This window comes from Plectropomus leopardus, chromosome 3, assembly GCF_008729295.1.
Source record: "Plectropomus leopardus isolate mb chromosome 3, YSFRI_Pleo_2.0, whole genome shotgun sequence".
NCBI classification, from domain to species: Eukaryota; Metazoa; Chordata; class Actinopteri; order Perciformes; family Serranidae; genus Plectropomus; species Plectropomus leopardus.
This window is the reverse complement of record NC_056465.1, coordinates 12,463,271-12,478,441: the sequence shown is the minus strand read 5'-3', so window position 1 is coordinate 12,478,441 and position 15,171 is coordinate 12,463,271. Positions and strand designations below refer to the sequence as shown.

At 38.7% G+C, this 15,171-nt stretch overlaps 1 protein-coding gene across 1 annotated transcript; it reads right to left on the bottom strand.

Moving 5' to 3' along the window:
- Nucleotides 1–1,605: 1,605 nt before the first annotated feature.
- Nucleotides 1,606–14,099, bottom strand: atg4c (autophagy related 4C, cysteine peptidase). The gene is made up of 11 exons (XM_042484162.1): nucleotides 13,947–14,099; nucleotides 13,697–13,818; nucleotides 12,841–12,924; nucleotides 11,408–11,638; nucleotides 7,929–8,268; nucleotides 6,285–6,355; nucleotides 5,528–5,730; nucleotides 4,403–4,481; nucleotides 3,547–3,623; nucleotides 2,934–3,053; nucleotides 1,606–2,506 (listed from the first exon to the last, which is right to left on the bottom strand). The coding sequence occupies exons 2-11, from the start codon at nucleotides 13,770–13,772 to the stop codon at nucleotides 2,339–2,341; spliced, it is 1,449 nt and encodes a 482-aa protein (XP_042340096.1). The 5' UTR covers nucleotides 13,773–13,818; nucleotides 13,947–14,099; the 3' UTR covers nucleotides 1,606–2,338.
- Between the last annotated feature and the right edge of the window lie 1,072 nt (nucleotides 14,100–15,171).

Sequence of the window (15,171 nt, the reverse complement as noted above, 5' to 3'; positions counted from 1 at the left end):
CCCAAGTGCATCCCCCCCACGCCTCCCTCCTGCCCATTCAACCCTTCCATCTTCCAAATTTGGAGAATGCCGCTGGTCCTTTGCTCCTGAATTCTTGATGTTCCCGCTCTGTCCACACAGCCGTATGGACATCCATTAAAAAAAAAAAAAAAAAAAAAAGAAGACGACACGATCAGACATAGGGATCTAAATGATGCCTTTATGTGTTTTGCCATTGCTTTTCCATGGTGGAGAACAGACGAGGGATTCTTCTTCCTGTCTGTCCATCCATCCTCACCCTTGCCCTGGCTCCCTCACAGAAGGGACAGTTCCCTCCTTTAAAAAGCGAGGCTCATCATAATACAAGAATTTGTATTGAACGGGAAAACAGTCCGGCATAGCTCAAACTAAGGGGGCAACACACAGATTATCCATGGTAACAGAGCTTTGCACACACGGATATTTTCTTTTCCTCCGCAGAGGAACACAATCGCCGCCAGTGTCACTGGGTCACATTTTTTCCGGTCCCTGGTTAATGGGCTGTAGAGATGGTTAGCACGTACGATTAGTTTTAATCTACTACATTTGACCGCGAGAAAAAGGGATTGAATACATTTCAACACATCACTGAGGTTTGTATCTAGCACTGAAAATGAAGCAAACAATTTTTTTTAAGACTACTAGAGTCAAATTCTTCCAAGTGGACCCAAAAACCACAAACTGATTGAGAAATTCTAATATTTTTACTTTATTCCACCTTTTTTCCCCTTGTCATTGTTAAAAAGTCATTTTACATTTTATCACGTTTTGTTAATTTATGCAGACATGCAGGTGTTGTAATGTAGAAAGCACATGAAAAAAAATCAACAGTTTGAATACTAGAGTGTTTATGAAGTGTTAATTTAAAGTGCATGATCAAGTTTTGTAACCTCGCGTGTTCTAGCGTACTTTTCAAGTCTAGTTTGTTAAGGTGTAGCACATGTAAAGGTGTTTTGTAAAAACAGCAAAAGATCACTCACTGCTGGAGACTAGAAAGAAAAAATACAAGGGAGCATAACATGAAATGTTTGAAAATGTTGTGAGATAATTGGCCAAAATTGTTAATTGCACACAATATATACAAATAATAATGTTAATTTTAAGGGCTGATGTAGTCTCAGATTTTTTTATGTGGTTTACAACAAATATATTCAACTATACTAAATGTAGTAATTCTCTGAATCTGACATAGGAGTGTTTTTTATATCTTGGCTTCAGTTTGCGATAGACAAATACAGTGAATACTTCTACATCTTAACAATTCTATCCTAAAGGGTTATTCATAACACATAGTGTTTCGTGAGATATAGCGTCTGGTGTTATCCCTTTGGCAAACTCTCCTATCCCCGCTGGTCACATTGCACTGTGATGCATAACTCAGTCAGAATTAATACCACTCAAAAGCACACAAGGCAAGCAAACAATCGTATAATCATACAACACCATTATATCTATCATTGCTCCAAGAGAGAAATTTGCCTTACGTGAATGCAAAGAAATGTTGGCAAAATTGTGAAGAAAGTGTCCTGCATGCTTCTGTTGTCAAGTTGTTTCAGACGGGTGAAGAATTCATCTTGTTTGATGACATGTTTTTGGCAGAAAAATTTGGAAAAGTTATTTGGCTCAATCTGCAGAGAGCCCTTGGCCCATATCAATTAAGGCTTTGTAATACTATTCTAAGCATAAATCTAACACATCAAACTGTCTAAATGCTGTAGGTGAAAAGATTTTAAAAGCTCCCTACACTGATGCTAGTCATGGTTGCTATGACACTCTATGACACTGTTGGCCTTGAAAGCACATTGACGTGAGTGTTGAACTGGACCTTGCGATCACTGTAAGCAAATTCCGTTGAGACTCCTTCAACATAATCTGAGGTGCAAAAAACAACTACACCAAATCTTCAAAAATATGACATATTGATGTAGTCTCTATTGACAGCTTGTCCCAAGTCCATGAAATCACAAATAATGGTGCTAAATGAACAGGGTTACCCTTAATGCTCCTCTTCTTTAGATGACAATATAAAACAATTTAGGTAATTAAATTAAGCAGAGCACCAAAGAAATGTCCTGACAAAATGTTAAGTAAGTCCACATTACCAGGCAACAAATACAAGTCCAACCAGTTATTGAATGAATATTGGCAAATATTGCTCAGCAACAAAGTTTGCCAGGACGCATAGACTACATTACTGTCATTTAAAAAAAACAACATTCCATCACCTTCAGGCTCATAAGCGAGGCTTTGGATATCAAATTGTTTGATTCATTAACAGAAGAAGTTTCCATGGCTGTCAGTAGTCTTTTAAATGGCGCCGTCAAAGCAGCACAAAGTCCCCGGCAGTGGTGACAGTCCTCCGCGGGTCACGGATGAAGGGCCATTCTCTCTTCTCCGGGGTCAGGCCTGCAGGCAGGTTGTAATCTCTGCCATGACCTTGCACGAAAGTGAACGCGGGGTATTTCTCCCTCGCTGATGGCTGCAGCACCTGGAACGACAACACGCCGGTGTGTTTCTCAGGAGTGATAGTGTTACACCATACTGTGCACTTCGTAATAGTTTGAATGTCATCACTTTAACCTAACAAGAGGGTGTCTTATCACACCTTAATTGAGCTCTCTTAGAAATAACAGTTTATTAATTTTAATATGATTTCTTATAAGCAAAGGGTATGATTCGTTTAGGGAGGGAAGACTGGTTTGCACCATCTACCCAACATGTTGACTGGCTGGTGAAGCAAAGTAGGAACAGATTCATGGCTAAATGGTGCCACCTACTGGTCAGTTTGTGTCACACAGACCACACTTTTGCAGGGCACAAAATGGAATTAATACAGCATTGTGATGATAATAATAATAATAATAATAATTGTAAAATGTTGGCAGAGGCCTTGTTAAGGCAGTACTGTTCCCTACCTTAGACAGCTCTTGGTTGATTCTCTCATAGTCTTGTGCACTTCTCGAGTAGAAACCTATGGTGCAGCTTGGGTCCATCTTGCTGAAAGGCATCTTCTTTGGTGAGGGGCAATGATACGACTAGATGAAAAAAGAGACAAAATACATCCGAAAATATTCATCAAGCTGAAGGGCCAGATGATGTGTAACAACTGCGGGGCATACATACACTCCGTGGCAGCGTCAACAGCGAATAAGATGTATTCTGCATCATTTGATGAATGAAATCCTATTTATCTGCTGTCACGGCATCCATAAATTTACAACTCTGGTGTGTTGTCACATTGTATACCACTGCATGCAAAAGCATAAAACAAAGTTGCTACACAGTGCTATGTGCTGATTTTTATGTATGGGTGCTGAAATATTCAGGCTCGTGGTACCTGATCCGGTATTTGCCGTATTTCTCTTAAGTGGCAGCTTCACACTTCTGAGCAGCAAATAAATCAGCAGATAGGGACTCGGTAATTGGGCTGAGGGCTGCTTTAAGATTCATACCCTTAAGTACTAACAGAAACTATTAAATTCACATTACTGGGGCCCCAGTCAGCTCGTCTGTGTAATTTCACATTACCTGGAGAGGGAAATCGCTGGTGCTGACATCCACAAAAGACTGACAGTAATGAGGGTCCATGTAAATCAAGCTGTCATCTGCAAGGACAAAACAAAAGACAAGTTATTCAAAAACATCGGATTATTACAAAAACGCGCTTCTCTCCAATTTCTATGCAGAGTAGCTCAAAGTCACCCGCTTGGCCTACTGTTAGGCTTGTGTGCGTCAAATATGCCTCCCAGAAGGTTGTTGCTTTTTAATATCCACCAGGGTGGATTAAATTCTGCATAATCAGATGCGTTTGTACAAGCGCATTCTTTACACCCACACAAAAAAAGAGGTTGTCATTTAATTTTTGTGTGGGGGAATTACTTTTACAAACACGCAATTATATTCGACCATTTGCATATGATAAATGCTGTGCTGAGCCGCGCCTTGGCAGGGAGAATGTATTGCTTGTCATTTAGACATCATCCACCACTGTATTTCAAATTGGTAAAATGTAAATGCGTAAATATTGACTGCCAAGATGTACAACTGAAGGTTCCTCCTGGCTCCTGAAGGTGATGAAGAGTGGCTCACTTTGGGGCCCGGATGAAATTTAATGCATGCCTCCTATGGAAATCAATTACTGCTCACAACTTGGGAGGTTTACTTGTGATAAATGGGCGAGGCTTTGATGGGTCAGAGAGAATAAAGTAAGCCCTGCTTCACTTGCTTCCATCTCCACTCCTCTCCGTTTTCCTCACGCAAACAGGAATACATTAACTTACTTTGTCTCTTCACATAAGAAGGGTATATTATGCAAAATAATCTGTTATTCACACCAGCCTCTCTCTGTGTGTCTTTCTCTGTTTTGCATTACGCTAACACTAACCTTGAAATCCTACAAAGTAGCAGGCCTGTTTGGGCTTCCCTCCGATGATGCCGATGCAGTAGTCCAGACTCAGGATGCTCTAAATGCAGAGAGGGACAGAGAAATACACAATACATCTGACTGGGAGCCTAAATACTTTCATTCTGTTTCCAAATACTATATTTTTATGACATAAGTGAAACTTAGCAATCCCTACAGTGACTACTTGCTATGTACACTATAATAATTACCCTTAATTTACCCCTTTGAGTGAATGTGTAAAACCTTGTGATTGATATGGCTGGGTATTAGTACTCAATACCTTTAAGGTATCGACCGCAATGATCTAGTTCAATGTAGTAGCAAAACTTCTTCATTCAAACAATACCTGCATTTGATCCTTTTTGTACTCAGATTTCGAAAAAAAAAGACTGCTACAACCCTTACAGTATGCGGTTTGGTGAAGGGGAACAGCAAAATATTTCAAAGTATGGCCGTACTACACGTCTGTGGCATCAGGTGGCTTTTTGAGCAACATAGTGCTTCTATTCACATGACTGTTATGGAATGAAGTATAAAAAAATGGTATCAAAATAAATACTCTATTGGAATCTGTATCACTTTAAGGGTACTGGTATCATAATTAGGGGTTTACAGATTATCGTTTTGGCCAATTATCGGGGCCGATATTTGGCATTTTGCCGATTATCTGTATTAACATTTTATTTAAATGATCACTCATGAAATTCATCAATTAATAGGTGTGAAGAAAGTGTCACAAGGGGAAGAACTTTTACTTTGCAAAACCTCAGGGAGCTATTTTTATTCATTTTTAATTTAAATTTTCGCTGGACTTTAGAAAAAAGTTGCTGGGGAACTTGCTGTATGTGATGTTGAAAGTCTCTTTGATTCAACATTTGCTAATGGCTTTTAAAGTTTTGTGTTGGAGTTTGTTGTATAAAATAAAATATCGGTCATCGGTCTCATTGACTACTAATAATAGGTATTGGTATTGACCCTGAAAAACCAATATCGGTTGACCCCTAATCATATTTACCCAGCCCTAGGCATCAAACACCAAAAGATCTATCTGACCCAAAGAGAGTTCTGCAGACTCTCCCTAACATACCTTCATGTGTCTCTCACCTTTGCAAAGTTAAAGTAGTCAGGGTTTGTCTTTTCCCCTCCCAGCCTCACGGGGATGAGGATGATGACGGCTCGGCTGTCTGACAGGGTGGAGGCGGACACTGGTTGGCCGCTCTGTGGAGAAGGCGGGGCGTCTGATCTCTCAGCAGGGGTCTGCCCTCCTCTCGGTGCCCTGTGGCTATCTATGACATCAGCACTGTACACTATGGAGGATCAATAACACAAAGGTCATTTGTCGGTTTCCATGTCTGTCGATTTATCAGCCATTCAATCAGCCAGTCTGTTCAACAATAATAATAATAGGTTCATCAATAATAATAATAGTAATGACTGATTTAAAAATAAATGTTGACAATTAATTTTATTTGATTGACATCTGATTAATTCCATTATGTAAAGACAGTCTTGATGTCAGAAGCACACAATTCCTTCCCATATTCTCTCTGTGTCTCACTAACTCAAGCTCATAAGACACCGAGACACTTGCTCTCACACCACCTATCTTCCACTCTGGCTATCCAGAAGACAAACATGAATCAAAACCCGAGTTATTGGGGTTAACAAGAGGTTGGAGTGGGCCGTTATAGATTTGGAGTGGATGTATTTGTTGGGGAATAGACACAGTGAGTCTCCTGTCACCCCTCTAAGCGGCTCCATAGTCTCCCAGCAGCAAAGAGCGATGGTGGAAGAAGAAGGGTCAGTTTGGGCGTTGTGCCCAGTATCCTGTTTTTATCAACAGCAGGCTCATCTTTCATACCTGTGCAGTCCTGGGAGACATAAGCAGTTATACCCGCCAAGCCAGGGTCCATCGCCTCCTCGACAGCTTTCCTAAGAGAGAGACAGAGCAGAGGGAGAGACAGGAGACAGAGAGAGTGAGCGGTTTTAAATGTTTACATGCAGTGTTTCTGCTAAGCAAACATCAGGGCTACAGAATGCATATAACCTTAAACTTTAAAACTATGATATGTGGTTCCCACACATATTCATGTGCGAAATTTCAAAACTTTTCCATGACTTGTCAAGGACCCATTGCAACACTTTTTTTTCCTTGTCCCACTTGCCCAGTGTTTTCTGACATTTCAGGTTCAAAATTTATTCAAACATAATTTCATGGTTTGCATCCATAAAGAGAGAGATATAACGCAGGTAAACAACAGAAAACAAATTTAAGAAAATGTTACGTTACACAGTTATCTAGGCAACATTCATGTTACAGTTTAATTACACATGCCAAAATTTCATAATGTCTCTTAAATTTCATAACTTCCACTGACTTTTACTAATTCCATGACTTTTCCAGGCCTGAAAAAATGTTTTTTTTTTGTGACAGTGGGAACCCTGGTAGTATTGCTGAGTTTATAATGGGTTAACTAGTGTCAGATCAGTGTGTTTGTTCAAAGATATTTTTACCACAGTTTATTTGAACAAGTGAGATGCTGGAAATTTGGTCTGCTATACAGCATATGCTAGTCCATGTGCTTTTTTTTCCATTTATCTGCAAGCTTATTTATACACTTGAGCGTTCCAATATATTGCACAAACACATTCAGTGCCATGTATATACGCACGGATTAAAGCTTAATTTACATACATAAAATAAGTGTAATGATTACACTTCTAGTTCAACAGGGAATTACAAAAACCCTGCTGGTTCTAAGTATTATCAGAAAGTATAAATGTTTTTTTACACTTATAGGCTTAGTGTATAGGATTTAGGGCCATCTATTGGCAGAAATTGTATATAATATCCATAATAAGTTTTCATTAGATTATCATCACCTAAAATAAGAATCATTGTGTTTTCATTATATTAGAATTAGTTGTTTATAATACATCCATGATATAGAGCAGGTCTTCTTCTACAGAGTCTGCCATATTGTTTCTATGTATAGTAGCCCAGAACAGACAAACCAAACACTGGGTCTAGAAAGGGCCATTTGGGTTTACGCATTAGCAATCGTAGTTCTCCATCACGTTTAGCTAACAGGAGAAGTTTTAGATCTGAAACCTCACCACTAAATGCCATTAAATCCTACACATTGGACCTTTATAATCAAAATAAAGGTCAAAAATATGTAAACATTTTGTTTTTATTTATTTAATCCAATATTTTGCTACATTTTTCCTCTTTATAGACTAAAATTCTCGCTAAATTAATGGGACTTTTTTTAATATCAGTATTTTTAATGAGATTTCATATATAGAACTAAGCTCAAATCAATATGAATGCCTAAAAAACCTATTCTGTGTATTAATCAGTTAACACAAATACTTGTTATTAATGTGCCCTATACAGAAGTAAGTCATAATTCGGTTCAAGCTAGAAGTGGGGTGGGACGTGACCTGTGACACACAATGTTTAAAATAATATATACTCTTAAATCTAACTTTTTAGACATACCTGAGAATGTGTGCTACCACAGCAGGCCCATACCAGTCCCCTGCCTGTTTCCCCATCGTCAGGCCCATGCGGACCAGCCTGTGGAGGCCCAACTGAGACGAGGGGCTGTCCCCAAACCAAGACACCAGAGTTCGGTGGTACATCTCTTTTAAATGTGCATCTGCCTCCTCTGCAGATCCCTGGGACTGGGCCGGTTGCATGGGTGGTGTCCCATGATCAGAGGGCCTGGGGGAACCTTGCAGAGAGGCCTCCAGAGAGGCCACAAGACGCTTTGCTGCAGTGGTAGTCCACGTCTCTGTGTCTAAAGGCTGGAGCGCCAGCGCCTGCGACCAGGTCCAGTCTGTGGCAGAATGAATCATATATTAAACAAATAGAGCTACAATAAACTTTAGAGATCATAGAAAAAGTAACACTAAAAGTCATTATAAGGCCTAAGAACCTTTTGAACCACTAAGGGACTGTTCTTTATTTATCAGAGGAGGGTGGTGGCTGTGGCATGCACGCATGCACACACATGATTTTAAAAAACTTACCCTTTGATGTTTAAAAGTTAAAAGTTGCAAACATAATCCTGTAGTTGAAAAATAAGCTTTTTTTCCACTATTGTCTTTGTTTCAGGAGTGCAGAATTGTCTTTTACGGGATCTAGCTAGGACAAATGGATTATTTTAAGATTTTAAATGAGACGTAAAATAAGTGATTGAGATGAAAAACGCTATTTTAAGCTTGGACTTGGTTTTTGTTTTTTGACAGAAGCATTGGTCACACACAGTGTGTTGAAGGACTGTTGGAATTTTGAAAATCCAACAATAATTTCTGTTTTTACAGTTTCCAAATTTAAGAAGAAAAAAAAGGTGCAAATGTGGCAATTTTAAAAATAAACATGCATTTTAAATCCCGCAGCAGGTTTTAAGGATCGGATGGTATTTAAAAAAAATTTAAAATAGCATTATTTAAAGTTGTATGTCCCCTAAGCTACAGTTGGAAACATAGGTTGCTCCCCAGTACTTAGAAAATTAAACTGACATGCCTCCCACATTTTGCACCGTCCCCTCCCCTCTTGAAAAATCACAAGCAGCCCCTAATGGTACATGGGAATATCAATGTCCTTTATTTCTGTGAATACGAATTTCAGTGTGATAATTTAAAAGGTTTACCTTCAAAATTTTGGAATATTTATGTTAGGTGATGAGGTGTAGAGCCAGAAATCACCAAGACCACAGAGTCTTTTATAAGTTTGAGTTGAATACACACTGTAATACGAATCTCCATTTAACAACTGATCAAATTTGTAAAAGTGACTGCCAATTTAAAAAAAAAAACACCAAAACTTAAATTCTTCAAGAGATGAGATTAAAAAAAATACTGAAGGAAATTAAAAGGACAGGATCAGAACAACTGGCACATGACAAAACCCAAACAGATGTTTTTCAAGGTTTTCAAAACCTTGAAATCAATTAAAGGCATCTATTTGACCAGATATCTATAAGGCTTTCTGAACCTCATCATTTGACACATCAACGCTCTATTTAGAGCATCACCACTGAGAACAAAACTCTTTCAGAACTTGTGAAATTTAAGATTTTTTGCCTTAAACAGACAGAAGCACATGTGCTTCAGTGACAGAATAGGTGTCACTCCGTTCAATTACAAGTTTGAGTGTCCCAGTATTTCACTTTAACGGTGCCTTAGCCTTACAAACAGGGTGGGAGCTGAGGGCGTAGAGAAAGGGAGTGGCCGCTGCTATAAAATGGGCAAGAGTAGAGTCTAAGGCATTAACCAAATGACCTTGATCCAAAGTGAATCAAAGTGAAATTGATCAATAAATATCCTTAAGTGGCCATTAGTTATTTTATAGAGAAATATTTCATTAGTGACATATTTTAGATTTGACAGAAGAACAAGTTTTAAATATTGTTTTCTAAATGGCTGCATTAAACTGGCAGTCATCTCATTATGTGGACCAGTAAAGTCTAGGACACTTCAGAGACAATAGATCTGACAAAGATATGAGGAATTCACTCATTTTAAATGCCTTGCATCAATTCAATTAAACTTTCACTTTTGAGGTTGAGCATTAGGAAACTCTCAAAACTGTCTACATGTCTGGCCTCCTGCTTAGAAAAAAAGATACTGAACTGAAATGAAATAAAGAAACTTGGACATAATATAGCACCATTGTGTTCCAAAATTACCAACACTGACCAGTAGGTTAATTTACAGGTACACGTTCTTTATATCTAGGACATATCACATGTTTATGTTGCTCACATCTTTGCCTACTGTCACTTACAAGCTGGATAAATTGTCCCATTTAAATCCCTATCATTAAATTAAGAATTTTGTTGATAACATCAATGCCTATCTCCATATTTATGTACAGTTTCAAAGATGAACACCTGGGAGCTGCAGGTCGAGTCAAAGCAGTCTCTGGATATCTACCATAGTGGCAGCACCCCTCTTTGTCACACACACTTTAACAGTTGCTGTTAAATAAGAAAGTTTATTTTCACTTTTCACAACCAAAATTTCCACACTAGTCTGAGGACTCAGATCAGAGACTTTCCAGGCACAAGCCCCCGCTCTCTAACCTTTAAAGCAGGGGTTCCAAACAAGGCAATGTTTGTGTGTGTGACCCCCTCGGCAGTTGTTAAATATGCTGTCAAGTCATGAGCAGTTTAACCAAAGTCATTCCTCTTCTAAAATAAATATTTAAACAATCTGGCGCTTCATGAGAAAATTAGAGATATTAATATACATTTGAAAAAATGAACAGAATTTTGTGAAGAAGAAATAGATTTTGTATTCCAGAGGTGAGGGGTTTGAGTAACTTCACTCAAGTCAGAAACATGAAACATGGTTGGTTGGTTTATAGTGCCACGTGTGCAAACCTGGCAACCTGCTTGGACATGGTGTACCAGCAGAAGTCCACACATGAGGCAGCTATCATGGAGGGGGCTTGACCAAAAGTAAAAAAAAATTAAAGTCTGCAAGCTCAAAAATCAGTAACACGACCCACCACAACAGCCAACTTCATTTGTCACTACAAAACCCACAAAGAAAGTCATGTGAAAGTGTCTTTTTAGCTAACATTTGACCAGATAATTGAGAATTTCATGACTTTTTTGTGACTTGCTTGACTTATAGCAGAGGCTCAACTTGATTTGCTTGATTCTGACTTCAGTAACTTGGGACTTGCTTGAGACTTGTAGGTTAAGCCTTGAGACTTGTTTGAAACATCTGTTGTAGTCTCTCCTCTGTTGTACTCTCTCCTATCTTATTGATCATCATCATCATCAACTCTCAAATGTGTCTTTGTGGTTTGGAACCATCTCTTCAGACTACCACATGCTTCAGCTGTGATTTTAGACTGACAAGAGTCAAACTTTTCTTACTGCATTTTTTCGTCAACACTTTGTTGGATCACTACAAGGGTTTCTTTTACTGTAACTCAGGTGTGGTTTCCATCATTCCACTCACCTCTGCCCAGGAAGTGCAGAATAAGTGCCTGAGCCAGCATCATCTGCCCGGCTCTCAGCATGCAGCCCCAGCCGCAGTCGGAGGTCAGGGTAGAGCCGGGCAGAGGAGGGAACTCCTCCCTGTAGGTGAGCCACAACCGGGATGCAAAATCCTTGCGGAAAGCCTCCACGTTCCCCATGACAAAGTCCTCATCGGAAGCTTCGTAGCAGGCTTCTGTAACACTGTCATCATCTGAGACACAAACATGTAAATCCATGATTTACAGTTTTTCATATTGTGTCCTGTTAAGATGAAACGTCTGCTTTCTTAAGCTAATTATGTATTATTCATTCTAAGATTCCTATTGCTATTTCTGTTTTTGGGTCTGGTGTATATCCTTGTGGCTCATCTCAAGCCAGATAAATTCATAGCGGGCAATTTTATTTTCTGAGAAAGGGCAGTAACAAGCTCTTAAAAACATAATGACACAAGTAAAATATCTTTGCACTCTTTTACTATCTAAATATTTGTGAAAGGTAGTTACTCCTGACGACTGAGAAAATGAATTCCTAGTTTATGGTCTGCATGACTACAAGTTATTACTGGTGATAGCTACACTGCTTTATTGTCATTACTTGTGGTCCTTAAAATGAAATATAAGCAACAGAGTAGAGTCCTTCGTAGGGGTCAACTGATATTGGTTTTTCAGGGCCGATACTGACACCGATTGTTAGTACTTAATGCGACCGAAAACACATATTTGTAATTGAGATGCATTTACAATAACAGTGAAAATATTTGTCAAAATGTTTAATTGAAACTGAACTGTCAACATCAAATACAGCACTTCCATGCATTTTGTTAAAATAATGGCAAATGAAAATGTGAATAAAACATTAAAAAAAAAAAGGTCCCTAAGATTTTACAAAGTAAAAGTTCCTCCCATGTTGACACTTTCTTTGCACGTTTTAATTAATTTGATCAGTGATCATTAAAATAAAATACAGATACAGATAATCAGCAAAATGCCAAATATCGGCCCAATTAACACGTGTCCCCATTGTCAACCCCTAGTCCTTTGTGTGTTTATGTCCTCATCAGACTCCATATGGCTATCACAGTATACCTGGATATGTTGGTCTGTCAAACCTTTGCACCTGAATGCATGTTTCAGTGTGTATTTTAATTGTAGTCGTATGTTCAGTTGAGTTCAGTTTATTGTCATTCAAAACGTGTTAAAAACATGAAGGAATGAAATTTGTTTCCCAGGTGCAGCAGCGTACAGAATAAATAATATTAGCTAAAAAAGACCTTATGAATAAATAGTAACAAATAACCTAAAAGCCTATATTAAATAAAACACAGTTAAAAACCAAGCAGCATATTAAAGAATAATACATAGCAGCAGTGAAGAAAAGTGCAGTGCAGTATGTGTTTATGCGTGTGCGCCATACCTTCAGCCTTAAAATGGTAACATTTTCCGAGGAGAAGCACTGGGGAGTTTCTGCTGAATGAGGTCTTTGATTTCAGAGCCCAACCTAAGATACACAATAAAAAGAAGTATGCCATAGTTTAGTTGAAAGTTAAAAGCACACCCATCATTCAATTCAATGTCAGCCCCCAGATTCCTGCCTACTACAGTATTCTGTTTTTCTTTACTTCCTGTTACATAAAAGGTGTGAAAAAACATGTTTTTAGGTGAGATGAAACTTAAGTCTTAGTGAGCTGACAGAATACATACAAAGCGGAGTGGACAGAATGACAAAGAACTATTTTAAGGGCTGACTCAACAGCAGTAGGTTCTTGTCTCATTGGATTCTGGTGCTTTGTGAAGTCTCGTGTCCACAGTACATGTTGTTGGTCTCTTCTATATTGTCTTTTACTTGTATGTAGACGGTGTATGTTGTTGCTTTTTATGTACATTCATTCACCTTCACCTAGGTCTGCTACTATATACACAATAGCTCTAGCTTTATTTATATGTATCTCAGCTGTTGTCTCAGTTTTTAGCTCTATGTCTATTTCTATCTTTGTAGAAGTAGTTCTTGGAACTGTATGTACATTGAGAACAACCAAAAACCCAGATCCCTGTACGTGTACACATACTTGGCCAAAAAAGCAGATTCTGTTACCTACATTTCAATTAAGATAACCTTATTAAAATTAAGAAAATAAGATTGTGGGCTATATAGACAGATCGAAATAGCAGTGATGCATGAAAGCATTAAAAACAAAGTGGACACAGAGGACTAAACTTGGGTGGCAGGGCTGAGTGTTTCTGTGTGTACTGGCCTCAAGCAAATTACTTACTGTACTTCACATTGTGCCACACAGACAAGAACTTTGTCTTCAATGTTTCCACCTCGTCGCTCCCTTTATTGTCCATTTGGACCAGCAAGGAATGTAACCCATTCCCACACAGCTCACAAACCCTGGTGCACGGCGCGCGCACACACACACGCGCACACAAAGGGAAGAGAAAGAGAGTTGACTGTATCAGTATCACTTCTCCATGTCCAAAATTACGTGGAAAAACAGCTTGCAGTGAGCACGTCTTTACCTTGAAGCTTCTTCAGTTCGGGTTTTCTCCACTTCCCACAGCTGTGTAGCTTCGTACGAACTTTACAGTGTTGTATGTTGTTGTAATAGCAATAGTTTAACGCAGTATTTCGCCCATGACTCGCTTTGTAAGTTAAGTTAACACAGCCCTGCGGTCGCTAGTATTTACACTTTGGGGAAGTAAAAGAGTCGAATCACGTGATATCGCGGTGTTTCCGCCGGGACAAAGAGGAGGCTCGATGTAGTGATCAAGGTAGTCCAAGCGGGCGGTGTTTAAACCGTTTGCGAATGATTCATAATGTCAGAATTAATACTCCGCTTGTTTTGGATTCCCCCTGTAACAAAACACGCGTACTTTAGTGTATAATGGCATGCGAAAGCCAGAGTGCGTCTCTCACCCAAACCATTCATCACGCCATATTAAGTTAATGTCTCTCTACAGTGATGTTAAAACATTTCTGTGTTGATGGTTTTCCAAATATGTATTTTTCTTAAATAACTAGTGACTAACCCAACATGCATGGTCTCATCAACACCATAACAAACATTTAGGCTTTTATTAGAATTTCACCAAGGTGACTGGGAGTCACCAATTAACACGATTAGTCGTGCCTATTCAGTTATTGCCACAGTTTGTCTTTTTTAAAATTTTATTTAGTCTTGTGTATGTCAGATCTCCCAAGTAAATCATAAGGGTTAAATAACATTTTAACCAAAGTAGCCTATTTATTGCTGTATTGCAGTGAATGTAAGGCAGGGGTGTACCAACTTTTTTGAACAGGGGCCAGAATAGATAGACAGTAGGAAAAAAAAAGATAAATTAGAAGATAAACGTTAAAAGACAAACTAAAAAACAAATTAAAAGACGAAATCACATAAAAGCAAGTCTAAAAAATTCCTTTTAAGAAGTGATTTAAAAGAAGTCACTGATTCTGCGAGTATTATCTCCTTAGGTCTTTTCAAAGCCGAGGGGCAAAATTATGAGACAGAACGAAAAAGCATGTTTTTCCATTTGTTTTCCAGTACCAGTGATTTATGATAAATGACATTTCTAAGTGTGAATATTATGTAAAATCTTTCAAATAAAGCTGTGCAGTTATTGGGAGTGTAGCTTTAGTCGTTACAGTAAAGTGCGCAGGGACTTTTCATTGGGTGTGTTCTGTTGCACACCATTACGGTGATTACGGTAATGATCCCATTCTCCCGTTTTCCCGTTTTCCCTGTGG

Excerpts from the sequence above, each read along its gene's own strand:
- atg4c (XM_042484162.1), bottom strand. The coding sequence starts at position 13,772 with ATGGACAATAAAGGGAGCGACGAGGTGGAAACATTGAAGACAAAGTTC. Across the intron at positions 4,482-5,527 it reads ACTACTTTAACTTTGCAAAG|AGCATCCTGAGTCTGGACTA; the intron begins GTGAGAGACACA and ends CTCTGCATTTAG. Across the intron at positions 3,624-4,402 it reads CTACTTTGTAGGATTTCAAG|ATGACAGCTTGATTTACATG; the intron begins GTTAGTGTTAGC and ends TTGTCCTTGCAG.